This window comes from Pleurodeles waltl, chromosome 6 (genome assembly GCF_031143425.1).
Source record: "Pleurodeles waltl isolate 20211129_DDA chromosome 6, aPleWal1.hap1.20221129, whole genome shotgun sequence".
In the NCBI taxonomy this organism is placed as follows: domain Eukaryota; kingdom Metazoa; phylum Chordata; class Amphibia; order Caudata; family Salamandridae; genus Pleurodeles; species Pleurodeles waltl.
In genome coordinates this window covers 424,118,083-424,132,808 of record NC_090445.1, presented here as the reverse complement: position 1 = coordinate 424,132,808, position 14,726 = coordinate 424,118,083, and the positions used below count along the sequence as shown (strand labels likewise).

At 42.2% G+C, this 14,726-nt stretch overlaps 1 protein-coding gene across 1 annotated transcript in view; it reads right to left on the bottom strand.

Annotated features, from left to right (window-relative positions):
• Positions 1–14,726, bottom strand: part of LOC138299830 (acidic mammalian chitinase-like) — a 73,830-nt gene that overhangs the window by 47,528 nt on the left and 11,576 nt on the right. Inside the window, exon 3 of the mRNA XM_069238425.1 lies at positions 8,151–8,352. Coding sequence (XP_069094526.1) covers positions 8,151–8,352 — 202 coding nt within the window. The remainder of the gene's footprint in view (positions 1–8,150; positions 8,353–14,726) is intronic.

Here is a 14,726-nt window from a genome sequence, read left to right as displayed (position 1 = left end):
CAATAATTCCATAGCATGTTTTTCACTTCAGTCCTCCAACACAAACCAGTCTGAATTGACAGTTGAATATTGTCACACAACACTCTGTTAAACCTTTCTACTAACCCATTCTCTCTTGGATGTGCCACAGCTGTCCTCACATGGTTTACTCCACACAATGTTAAATAGTCCTCAAACTCAAACAAAGTAAATTGTGTCCCATTGTCAGTCACCACCTCCTCGGGATAACCTTCCCTTTTCCAAATTTCCTCACAAAATTCAATCACCACTCCAGCTTTAGTGTCTTTGACGATACTAACTTCTGGCCATTTGGAGTGGTAATCTACCATAACCATGGCATAAAACTTTCCACCATCACCAAAATCAAACGGGCCACACACATCTATTGCTATCTTTTGCCATGGTTTAACAGGAAAAGGTACAGGAATGACGGGTGTCCTCTCACACACGTGTGTTTTGTCACTACAAGCATAGCTTACACAATTCTTAACAAATCTTTCAACCTCTTTGTCCATGCCTGGCCACCAAAAATCTTCCCTGGCTTTCCTCTTCATACCCGACATACCACCATGTCCCTCATGTAGAATCTCTAAAACAGTCTGCCTCAACTTATGTGGCACTACCAACCTATCACCTCTCCTAAGTAAATTACTCTGTAATGACAACTCAGACCACACACTTTTGAAATTTGAAAACATACTGGTTTCATCACCCAATTCAGACCAACACTTATGCAAATTCCTTATTATTGCCTGAAGTTCAGTATCCTCCTGAACCGCCACCTTCCAAACTTCCTCACTGATAGCCTTTGTCTTGATGTCTTGCAGGTCAGCCACAACCCATTCTTCCTCTTCTTCTCCACATACATTTTCTAATGGCAACCTCGACAAACCATTCATTTACATTCATTATACCAGGCAAGTATTTTACTGTGAAAGTGTATTCCTGTAACCTATATAACCACTTGGCAATCCTAGAAGAAGCACGACTTGCACCTGCAGTAGTGAAAATGTCCACAAGCGGTTTGTTGTCTGTACGTAATTCAAAACTTCTACCCCACACATAGTTTTTAAAGTACGTGATGCCCCACCAACAAGCAAGAGCTTCTTTTTCTACAGCAGAGTATGTTGTTTCCGCTCCCTTCAATGTATGTGAAGCGAACGCTACCACACGTTCGTTTCCATTATGCACTTGCATTAGTACCGCACCCAACCCGTACATGCTTGCATCCGTTGTTATTATAGTGTGATCATGAGCCACAAAAGGGTTTAATTCAACTGCTTCTATAATGTTTTTCTTCAATTTATCAAACGCTTGTTGGCACTCATCCGACCAGATATATTTTTGATTTTTTTTCATTAACACTCTTAAAGGATATGCTATGTCAGCGAAATTCCTCACAAACTTAGCATAATATTCCGCTAATCCAAGAAATGATCTCAGTTGATCTTTGTTAACTGGACGAGGTGCCCGCTCAATTGCTTCCATAAGATTAACCTTGGGCGTTATACCCTTCCATGAAATAGTATGGCCCAAATACTCAACACTGTGACATGCAAATTTACATTTGCTAGCCTCAACAGTCAAACCTGCATTCTCAAGAATATGGCATACTTTCTCCAGAATGGTATCATGCTCTTGTAAATCCTTTGCCCATACTAGCACATCATCCTGAAAAAACCTCACACCCTTTACACCACCCAGTAGATTTTGCATAACCCTTTGGAAAACAGCTGAGGCAGACGCAAGCCCAAACGGCATGCGCACAAATCTGAAAGCTCCCTCAGGCGTTATAAACAACGTGAGATGCCTGGACTCTGGGTGCAACATTATTTGGTGGTACGCACTGGATAAATCTAGGGTTGAGTACACCTTTCCCCCTTGAATACCACTCAATAGTTCATTAATATTAGGAATAGGATGTCTGTCTACCCATATATTACTGTTAAGGTCCCTCAAATCTACACACATTCTAATCTTGCCATTAGGTTTGCCATCCAACTGAAACCGGATATCATCCACAGTGTGGATGCAGCACGAGGACTCTCTGGGCAGCGTCCGCGAGACTCTTCAGGTAAGTGCCTCATTCAAAATGCCAACCCAACAGCACAAACTTTTTTCTTTTTTTTTTCTTTAAGAAAGAAAAAAAAACGCGCTACCTCCACAACTCGGTCAACTTGACAAACCGAGTTCGGAATCCATCACAAAATCCACCATTCAATTTATGGTCATTAAGATCACCGCTTTCTCGCACCACCAGTCACAGTACACCGCTGCCAGGGTTGGTCCACGTCTTATTCCTTATGATCCCATCTTCGTCGCCACTGTAAAGAAATCTCTGCACCACAGATGCTTCTTTTTCTTCTTTATTCTTCAGATCAGAAATACACATCCAACCCTGGCAGGTCTTATCAACAACTGCCTGCCTTACAATCTAATCATAACATTCCAGCTTCCTCCCAGTTGCTAAGCAGCCCACTAAGATTCCTTTGAATAGAATACAACACAAAGCATGTAAGAATGGTGAGAATGTGATCATATTACATACACCCTTTAAAAAGATGATCAAGGTCAAAGGCAATATTACTTGCAAATCTAGTTTTGTAGTCTACATTCTTAAGAATGTAGAAAGTTCTATGTGGGAAGTACTAACTTATCCATGCACAAAGGTGTCTTACAGCATATAAGAGCTGTTGTCAATAATGATCGGAGCTACCCAATAGCTCAACATTTTGAGAGGTGTCATCAGGGTGATTCTACTGATCTTAGACACAGCTGCACAGCACAAGTCCCTAGGAACAAACAAAGGAGAGATAGGGAAACATTTTTTATATTGGAATTGGGTAGTATGGAGCTACATGGCTTTAATATTAATGAGGAATTGTATACATGCCTCTTAAGGTTTAGGCTGTCTCGTGGTGCTTTTCCTATGCATTTTCTTTTGTTATTTGTGTTTTAATTTCAGAAATGAATTTGCTGCAGTTCTTGGGTTAAGTGTTATTTTTTCACACAGTTTTTAAGTATTTTAAGGTTCTTGTATAACCCCAGAGATGAGTACTTTTATTCCATCTTAGAACTCTTTTTGCATAAGTATACACAGCGTAGAAGGAGTCTTTTTCTGATGTGCAATGATTGAGAGCTCGGTCATCATTTTATTTTATTTTTACCCACTTGGGTTTGCTACTCTAGTTAATTTATATCTTGCTATGTGGACTGCTCATTATATGCACATCAAATGGGCGTCGGTCATTGCACACTGTTGTGCATTACAATGTGATTAGAAGTGATACACATTAGGTGCCAATGAAATACATGAATACGATGCATTATAGCATTTACTGTGGTTTGATGAGAGCTTTTTATTTTATTTTTATATTTTTTCTATTCTAATACACGGTTTGGCACTTAGCACTTTAATGGTGGTTTGATTACATTAAGGCATTGTGCCATCATTTGTGAGTTAGTAATGGAGTTTTGAAACTCGAGAATTGATATTTAGAGTTCATGTTTATATCTGAATTATGATTTTTTTCATAACTTGATTCCCTAATTTGTTCTCTAGAATTGTGTTCATAATGTCTTTGAGTTTGAATTCTAGAATATGAAATGTTTATTTTTATTTTTGGAATGTATTAATTTATCTATTTATTAAGAGGATGTGATGTTTCGCATTAAGATTGGATTTATTAATGTCTTAGAGAACTATTGGGTCCCACTAGTGAAATTAATTGAGATTTCTTTATCTTCGCAATGAATCTTTACATGTTTTAAGATTGAGTTGTTCAACTTGAAGTGATCCCCACTTTGTATTTCCTCATTTGTGTCTATTATATATGTTGTATCTATTTATAGAAAAGAAAAGATGGCGCTCGCTGTCGTGAGCAAAGTTGAAGGCAGCAACCGAAATGCGTTGATTTGCCATTTCTTAAATTAATAAAGAGTTTTCTTTTGGGAAACGACTGTGGTGTGCCGTTCTGTTCCTTAAAGGAGGTGAATATGTAAGTGACAACATTAACATTTTCAACACAAGCACAGTATTTCACCAGATATAGTCAGCTGAGCTAACTATAACTTGTGCCCCCGCCATGCACTGCTTATTACCTCATGTATTACATCACTCATGATGTTCTATGACATAATTTATGACATAATTGATGACATCTCGCATTACATCATTGCTGACATCACTGATGACATCATTCAGACTTCTTTTGCACACATTGCTCTATAAATGGCTATAGCATTAGAGCTATGAAATTAAGTGCAAAATAGCCCAGGCTAATATTAAGCATCATTAATCCCATTACACATACAATTCCCTTAGGTGTAGTGAGCATGCATTAGGTGCAGCATTGACTCTATACCATACACTTCACGGGTAGCCTAGTTCACATTAACAATCAACCACGGATATATGGGAAACGCTATTGTGCCCTGTGTTCAATATTTATGCAACTGTTCAGAGAAAGCCAAGTCAAGATACTTAACATCTGTTCCAAAATGAATGCCCTACTACGGACAGCTTTTATTTGTATTAAACTACTCACAGTCACCGAATATACATTGAGAAATAAAGTTAATATGTGTACAAAAGTGGATACTGTAAACATTGTTCACTCTATGGAGAGAGTATACTCTGTACCACACTGTTTGCAGACTGTGAAACTCTCATGAGAAAGACATCACAGAGTATTAAAAAGTATCTATCAGGAACAATGTACATTCTATATAATGCTTGTCAAAAAAGACACTATTTACCTAAAATAACCAAGGTCTGAAGGTGCTTAAGATCATACTACTGAAAGCCTTCATACTGTGATAAAATATTTACAGATAACCAATCTTCTGAAGCAAAATAAACACATGTACATAAGTTAGTACCTGGTGCACATAGTATTCTGTGTTATATATAAAATGTCATGCTGAGACAACTCTGTCCAATAACTCAAGGCTGCAAACAATGCTTAGTATCTACTGTGTACAATCTTTGCCTGGTTGGAAACGCTTCTGCTGAACCAAAACAATTGTGTGGAACATAAGTCGTCAACTGTCATCTGCATACAGAGTTATTCTTCAATTCAAAGATTTATTACGTGTTCAATAACTCTACACATCAATGGTGCATGAGAAGCATGTGCATTTTGTAAAAAAATACACACATTAGCTGGACACAGGCTGTACAAAATGAGTAAGAAATGTAATTTGGTAGTTACCCACCACTATGTAAATTATAAAACAAACATTCTCATTGGATGATGCCACCAGTGCTGTCACCAGTGATGTCATCAATGATGTCATGTGTGGTGTCATGTGTGATGTCATACAACATGTCATGAGTAATGTGAGGGCATAAGCAGTGCAAGTTATAGTTAGCTCTGTGAATTTATGTGTTTTTTTGAGTTCAAAACATTAATGTTGTCTTTTACATATTCACCTAATGGAGCCACATCCTGAGGGCCGTACCTTCAATAAAAAAAAAAGAAAGCAAATTGCTGCCACCATTTAATAACATATATATGTTGAGGGGTGTCAATAAGGCCCCCCTCCCCAGTCCATTCAGGGCCTCAGGGATCCCATCCCTGAGGGTGGGTATATTTAGGGGGGCGCTCATCAGCTTCAGACGTGGGAATACATTGGATATATCTGAATAATTTCAGTACTATACCTGTTGGAGTCTTAAGAAAGGAAACACTTTACACTGAATCAGCAGAGCTGTATCCATATATGGCTTTGTGATACTAATAAGGAAATGCAATATACTTTAGTGGTACATGAAATTGCTTATGCTCTTCAAATGATGCTACTTCCTTGATTATTTTAATAGAGATGGATATGTATGGATATAATTATGGGAGCCTCCCTTCCCCTAATTAATCAAGTTGGGCATGGGGAATGGGTCCCTGGGGTTGAAAATGACCAGGGGAGGGGCTCTCTTGGGCCAAATATGGCTCTGGAGGGGCTACACACCTCTTTTCCCCAAACAAAAACAACAGTCAACCCACACACCCCAGGACATTGCCTACCCTAGAGAGTTTTAAAAGGATGTGTGGTTCCTATGCTTCTGGGTTTTTTTTCCCACAGATTTGCGGATCCTCTGCGAATATGCACCAAACTTTAAAAAAAAAATGTTTTTGTCCCCAGCGGGGTCTCTCTGGGAGCCCACCACCAGGCCTAGGGGGGTCAGGGTATCCCTACTCTGCCCCCTTATGCCTTTTTTTACATTTATTGTTAGACCTTGGAGCTGAGTCCTAAGATGGCTGCCACCAGTCCCCGGTGTAGGTGGTGGCAGCCAGTCAGATCACAGCTTGAGGTCTGTTGGCTCTGCGTATCCTTCGCAACATAATATGTACAGGTTTTTTTTACTTTAATTTTTACAAAAATAATGAACGGATTTGCACTAAAGCACAAAAGCACTCTTTCTGGACACAAATCTACCTTTTTCCCAAATCTGGTGTAAATATGTTCAGTGGTTTGGAATGTAGCTGTGTCCAATTTTCCTTTGGAATAATGGATAGGGAAAATTAGTTTTGGGACACCCCTTTTTCTTGGCCCCTGCTTGACAGACCGATCATCCTGAAACTTTCCATGCGCAAACAGTAGCACTTTATTGGAAATTCACCAGTTATAGTCAGCAGCTCTAAGTATAACTTGCGCCCCCGCTATGCACTGCTTATGATCTCACATATGACATCACTCATGACCTGTTCAATGACATCATTTATGCCATCACTGATGATATCTTAAATAACATCATCCAATGAGTGTGCTAGTTGCTTTTACAGCTTACATAGTGGCAAGTAACTACCATATTAATTCCATGTAATTTTGTACAGCTTGGGTGTAGCTAATGGGTATAAAGTTTACAAAATGCATGTTTTCAAGGTCTTTCTGTGTTCACTTAATATTTCAGAATTTCACAAACACTGAGAAGGAAACCAGCAAGTCCAGCCAAGAAGAGGCCCTGCCTTGTATATAGACGGGATCCAGTGATGAAGCATGCCACCAATCTTGGGTGAGGGTTGCTTCCACATTCGAAAAATAATCAATTTCTCTGATGAACAGACCACTTAAATTGGCCATTTGTTCCCTTTGTTTGAAGCTGGCAATAGCCTGATGCAATATAACGTAAAGCCACCACAATATTGACTATACCCTCTCAGCTTTGCCCAAAGACCTCGGATTGCTGCTGTTGCCCCCCACTGCTCCCATGCCTTGCCCCAGAATGAGAGTGTTTGTTTCTGCTTTGTTGTGAGTGCCGGGGCAGCTTATAGCTGTTCCGGTGTCATGTTCACGGTTACAAATAGGGTACTAGGACAGCAAGCTGCTGTCCGGGTTCTTCTTCATCCACATCATACACAGGACATCTGGAGCAGCCGCCACGGCAGCCGCTCCTACGTTTTGATCTGCACAATCGCAGCTGCCAGCTTATCAGCTCCATCTTTTCCCTCCATAAAATGAGGGTGAAGGAGGACCGGGACAACTGACAGCTGCCCCGGCACATTGTTGACCACCGGTGTTTTTTAAAGGGCCGTTTTATCCTCACCAATATAACATTCTACAACAAGGGTTCGCGTTGTCACTGGTGTAGCTTGTTGTTTTGAGGGAGAAACAACTCGTGTGCTGTTTTCTTTCCTGTGAATTTCCAAAATCATGATTTTCGTTATCAAATGCATAGGATAGAAGGGTGCCTGTGGAATGTTTCATTCCATCCAATCACATGCTGCGATGTTCACGAACACTGGGAAAATTCAACTAATCAGAATGCTGCTTTATGTTTTTCAAATTTTCCAGATGTTTGCTCATATTAACTGATATTTTCAGATCACGGCAATGCACAAAGGCCACTTCTAGTTTGTTCATATGACCAAACCAACGAAAACCAACAAATGAAACCATTCACACAATGTCTGCCTGATCTGGAGTACCTTCTGTTTCCCCTTGGCTAATATTGCCTTTGGGAATTTCTACCTTCATCCAGAAAACCACTTCTTTTGCATCTGTATTTTGCACTGTGAGTTTCCAAGGGTTGGTGCGTATTTGTCAATGGGGGGCATTAATAATGCAGAAAGCAGGTTTTTTTAAAGGAGCATTGTGTCAACCTTAACTACAAATGTGGAAATGCATTTAAATATAGAATAATAATTACTGACCTCTCCTTGAGGGCGTTGACCTGCTGGTAGAGCTCTGGGTCATTCTCTTCATAAGTGGTGATCTGGTGGTTCTCCATGTTGGCGAAAGCATAGATGATGTGGGTACATAGCATTGGGTCCACGTCTGCTGGCAAGTATGTCGCTGGTTGTTCTCTGTACTGCGACCAGTTGGTGAAGTAGCAGGCCAGTTTGTGGGCTGAGCCTAGGAGGAGAGAGCAGAGGATGGTCTGGGTGCTTGTAGAGGATGCCAAAGACTGTTTTGTGTCTTACTCCGATAGGAGCTATGCTTCTAACAAGGTATTCCAAAGGAACTTTAAAAGGTCAAAACTTCCCTGGCCCTACAGACAACCTTGAAATTGTGATTCTGTGATGTGCACATATACAGATAGCAACTAACAAGAATGGAGTGTTTGTAGAAACTGAGTTCATAGTGCACATTTTAATTGCCATTATGATCTTTCTGCTGTGATGTGCGCACATCCCATACTATAAATTGCTCATATTGTACTGAATATATTTTAATTTATTGTGCCTAGTTTGTACTACCTCTAAAAGAAGTTCATAGGCCATATAATGCTATTATTACTTGGACTCATTAGCATTGAGTTGTACTTTTAATTGCCAATATTTACATGTGTTGCAACCCTCAACAGTTGACATAGTTTATATGGAGTTGCAGAGGGCCTAGAATACAAAGTTAAAGAACTTATCATTATTACATGATATACAGTCGTAGAGCACATAGACTGTGACAGTATATTCAGAAGGCAATCTAATCCCCTGCCAAACATTTTTCACTATAACGAGATCCACCTACACAAGGAATTTTCCTGAGTCTTTGTTTACTGATAATAGGGTACGATTCTGCACAAAGGAATTGAAAAAGATCCTGACAGAATATAACATCAAACATATAACTACAGAATTGTATGACCTTCAATGCAATGGTCAAGTAGAATGTTTTAACAGGTATGTTGTAAGCAGTGTAAAGTTAGGTCTGTGCAAGGACCAGGGCCTCGTCGGTTATTTGCTTATCACGTTACACAACATGCAGTCACTGGCAAATCTCCCTTTGTCCCTAGTGGATAAAAAAAACACATGTGTAGGAGGCTGGCCTGGCTTGTAGTGGGTACCACGGGGTACTTACACTCTGTACCAGGTCCAGTTATCCCTTATTAGTGTAGAAGAGGTGTTTCTAGCAGCTTAGGCTGATAGAAGGTAGCTATAGAAGAGCAGCTTAGGCTGAACTAGGAGACATGCAAAGCTCCTACTATACCACTGGTGTCATATGCACAATATCATAAAAAAACACAATACACAGATATACTAAAAATAAAGGTAAAAGTATCTCAGGGAGTACCCTCAGTATGAGGATACCAAATATACACAACATATATGTACACAATACCAAAAATATGCAGTAATAGCAAAAGGAAGTAATGCAAGCAATGTAAAGTTACAGTAGATTACAATAGGAGCACATAGGTATAGGGGCAACACAAACCATATACTCCAAAAGTGGAATGCGAACCACGAATGGACCCCAAACCTATGTGAGCTTGTAGAGGGTCGCTGGGACTGTTAGAAAACAGTGAGGGTTAGAAAAATAGCCCACCCCAAGACCCTGAAAAGTAGGTGTAAAGTGCACCTATATTCCCCAGAGAGCACAGAAGTCATGATAGGGGAATTCTGCAAGGAAGACCAACACCAGCAATGCAACCAAAGTGTATTTCCGGACGAGAGTACCTGTGGAACAAGGGGACCAAGTCCAAGAGTCACGACAAAGTCGAGATTGGGCAGATGCCCAGGAAATGCCAGCTGAGGGTGCAAAGAAGCTGCCACCGGATGGTAGAAGCTGTGGATTCTGCAAGAACGAAGAGGGCTAGAAATGTCCCCTTTGGAGGATGGATGTCCCACGTCGTGAAGAAGCTTGCAGAGGTGTTCCCATGCAGAAAGACCGCAAACAAGCCTTGCTAGCTGCAAGGGTTGCGGTTAGGGTTTGTTGATGCTGCTGTGGCCCAAGAGGGACCAGGATGTCGACACTTGGATGAGGAGACAGAGGGGGCGCCCAGCAAGTCAGGAAGCCCTCACAGGTGCAGGCAGCACCCGCAGAAGTACCGGAACAGGCACTTAGAAGAGAAGTGAACCAGAGCTCATCCGAAGACACAAAAGGGAGTCCCACGACGCCAGAGGACAACTCAGGAGGTTGTGCACTGCAGGTTAGAGTGTCGGCGACCCAGGCTTGGCTGTGCACAAAGGAAATCCTGGAAGCGTGCACAGGAGCCGGAGCAGCTGCAAATCACGCGGTACCCAGCAATGCAGTCTAGCATGGGGAGGCAAGGACTTACCTCCACCAAACTTGGACTGAAGAGTCACTGTACTGTGGGAGTCACTTGGACAGAGTTGCTGAGTTCCAGGGACCACGCTCGTCGTGCTGAGAGGGGACCCAGAGGACCGGTGATGCAGTCTTTTGTTGCCTGCGGTTGCAGGGGGAAGATTCCGTCGACCCACAGGAGATTTCTTCAGAGCTCCTAGTGCAGAGAGGAGGCAGCCTACCCCCAGAGCATGCACCACCAGGAAAACAGTCGAGAAGGCGGCAGGATCAGCGATACAAGGTTGCAGTAGTCATCTTTGCTACTTTGTTGCGGTTTTGCAGGCGTCCTGAGCAGTCAGCGGTCGATCCTTTGGCAGAAGGTGAAGAGAGAGATGCAGAGGAACTCTGTTGAGCTCTTGCATTCGTTATCTAAAGAATTCCCCAAAGCAGAGACCCTAAATAGCCAGAAAAGGAGGTTTGGCTACTTAGGAAGGAGGATAGGCTAGCAACACAGGTAAGAGCCTATCAGAAGGAGTCTCTGACGTCACCTGCTGGCACTGGCCACTCAGAGCAGTTCAGTGTGCCAGCAGCACCTCTGTTTCCAAGATGGCAGAGGTCTGGAGCACACTGGAGGAGCTCTGGGCACCTCCCCTGGGAGGTGCAGGTCAGGGGAGTGGTCACTCCCCTTTCCTTTGTCCAGTTTCGCGCCAGAGCAGGGCTTGGGGATCCCTGAACCGGTGTAGACTGGCTTATGCAGAGATGGGCACCATCTGTGCCCATCAAAGCATTTCCAGAGGCTGGGGGAGGCTACTCCTCCCCAGCCCTGACACCTTTTTCCAAAGGGAGAGGGTGTAACACCCTCTCTCTGAGGAAGTCCTTTGTTCTGCCTTCCTGGGCCAAGCCTGACTTGACCCCAGGAGGGCAGAAACCTGTCTGAGGGGTTGGCAGCAGCAGCAGCTGCAGTGAAACCCCGGGAAAGGTAGTTTGGGAGTACCCGGGTCTGTGCTAGAGACTCGGGGATCATGGAATTGTCTCCCCAATGCCAGAATGGCATTGGGGTGACAATTCCATGATCTTAGACATGTTACATGGCCATGTTCGGAGTTACCATTGTGACGCTATACATAGGTAGTGACCTATGTATAGTGCACGTGTGTAATGGTGTCCCCGCACTCACAAAGTCCGGGGAATTTGCCCTGAATGATGTGGGGGCACCTTGGCTAGTGCTAGGGTGCCCACACACTAAGTAACGTAGCACCCAACCTTCACCAGGTGAAGGTTAGACATATAGGTGACTTATAAGTTACTTAAGTGCAGTGGGAAATGGCTGTGAAATAACGTGGACGTTATTTCACTCAGGCTGCAGTGGCAGGCCTGTGTAAGAATTGTCAGAGCTCCCTATGGGTGGCAAAAGAAATGCTGCAGCCCATAGGGATCTCCTGGAACCCCAATACCCTGGGTACCTCAGTACCATATACTAGGGAATTATAAGGGTGTTCCAGTATGCCAATGGGAATTGGTGAAATTGGTCACTAGCCTGTTAGTGACAATTTGGAAAGCCGAGAGAGCATAACCACTGAGGTTCTGGTTAGCAGAGCCTCAGTGAGACAGTTAGTCATCACACAGGGAACACATACAGGGCACACTTATGAGCACTGGGGCCCTGGCTGGCAGGGTCCCAGTGACACATACACTAAAACAACATATATACAGTGAAATATGGGGGTAACATGCCAGGCAAGATGGTACTTTCCTACAACATGGACTTGGGAGAAAAGATGCCAGAGCAGAGCATGAGTAAATTATCAAATCCTCTTGAAACAAATAAAGTTCAAGGAGCTCTATGACAGAAAGATTCAATTAAATTCCAAGAGGGTAAATTTGGGAGAGTGGATCAAAAGACGAAAACCAGGCATGGTGTCAAAAAGCAAAAGTAATTTCTTCCGCCCCAATAAAGTTTGTAAGAGTCAAAAAAGATGTTGTTACTCCCTCAGATGGAAGATGTTGGAATAGTCAACTCTTATGGCAAAACAATTAATTCGTTCAAAACAATGAAACTGAGAATGGCAATGGAGGCAATAGTTATAATACCTTCTTTTTGGATTTGGACAAAGTGTTCACAGAGTGGGTGTTTCATGCAATGGCACTGGCTTGAGTCCGATTCCACAAGATTATTTATTTCATGCCTCAGAAGAATGTCCTTCCTCATGCAATGTATTAACAATGAAGACTCAGTGGCATTCATTGTTAAGAATCAGGCTTAATTTAGTTAACCTAATTTGAGATTTGAATGATTGTGGCTTGGGTTATGAACATGAATGCAAGATTTGTATAATTCTTAGCTTTTTTTTCATAAGTTAAATGTGTTATATGTTACTTTATTCATTAATATTAGATCTGTTTTACATTACTGTGTACTTGTGTAACACATAAGACTCCTTCCCTCCTATCAAATGACCTCAGCCCCTCTGTTTTTTCCCATGCCCTGTCCTCCCAGTCATTCCATCACTGATACCATTGGAATCGTGGTGACAGGGATTCTATGTGACAATTAGGAGAGTCCTGGAAAGGTGTTGATCAGATGGGTAAGGTTATCTGACATTAAATATGTTCTTGCTTACTTCAATAGTCAAGCATCATTGAATATAATACAAGGGAGGGGTTCAAGAAACATATACATTTGAGAATCAGAGTAGATGGGGAGGGAAGAATATTGGGTCACATAGGGTATGGGTGGACAAAACGTGAAGTTCGGACACAGGTTGGGGGAGGGATCTGGAAACAGAGGGAGTGAGAAGCATCTGGTGGTATTAAGAAAATGTAATTGGACTTTTGGCATGGGAAGCACAGGTTGAGAGGGGAGCCTGTGGAAAATCTGGTAGGGCCATTTGTGAGTCCATATTGTTAGTACTGGAAGAAAAAAGAGGAGTAGTTAGGGAAATTAAAATGGCTTTTCAGAGAGCAATAAAGGAAGCAAATGGAGTTAGCATGAACAGGGGACATCGGAGGCAAGTGGGAAATGCATGTGATTGTATTTGGTAGGACGCTCAGGGTGCAGTTGGGGCATAGACGGAAAAACTGATGTACTTAGTGCAACAGGTTGTGGCACAGAAATGTTCCCCTTTGGGGCAGAGATGTGTGTACATGTGATCAGGAAAATTGGTATTATAGGTTCTGATATGTGACATCACACACATAGAGGTAGGGGGAGCTGGAGTGCACTCAGAGGAGGAAGATATTGAGTTTACTTCAATGGACTCCTGAGGCTGAGAAGAAGGGAGCACTCAAAAAGTGGTATTGGCTATTGTGCTATATCAATGGTGCCCCTGAGCCAGAGTGAGGCACTTGTAGAGGGCAATGGGGGGTAGAGATCATAGAGTGACATAATGAGTGGGGGACCTAAGGGCACTCAAAAACCTATTGGGTGGCACAAAAAGTTAGCATTTGGTACAAGAGGAGCCATGGGTTGCAATGAGGTTCTGAAATTGAACAACTATGGTGTTAGAAATTGGGATTTTGGTTGATGAGGGTGTGAGCCTTTCTCAAGCAACAACCACAATCCCTGGTAGAGTGAACCACAAAAAGTCACTAAATTAACCTGTGCTTAACCCTCTGGTAGCTTGGCACAAACACAGTCATGCTTAACTGAGAAACAATGTTTAACGTATTTCTGCAGAACCTAAACAGTGATAAAGTGAAAACGCAAAACAACAAAAATCCCACAGAAACTGAGAAAATTAGTACAATTTAATAAATTGTTTGACACCAAAACAACAAAAAATCTAATCAGTAGAACTGGAGTTATGAATTTTAAAACTTTTTTGTAAAAACTTGCTCCTAAAAGATTAAAGTGCCAACCACAGACATCTAGACGTGCTAGACAGGGGCAAAGTTACGCCGACTACGATGGAGCTCCGTTAGGATCCACGGAATGAGTTGGGCTGGTCTTGGCTTACTTTCAGACTTAGAAGAAATTTAGAAGAAAAATGTCTGAGAAGGTAAAGTTCAGCGGGGCAATGCAGCCAGTGCAACCAGAGAAAGAGACATTGCTGTTACGGAGCCACTAGATGAACCTGGAGTGATGATTGATACATTCGCCCATAGTTGCTTTTTTTGGAAGTCAAAAAACCTCAGTGAGACGAAATTGCAGGCTGTAGCCAATGAGGGCTGCACAAAGCCAGATACCCCTTCTGCAAGGAGCCGCTGAACAGGATTTGCTGCTACAGAGAAGAACATAGCGGGAGCTACCACAAAGTCAGGCT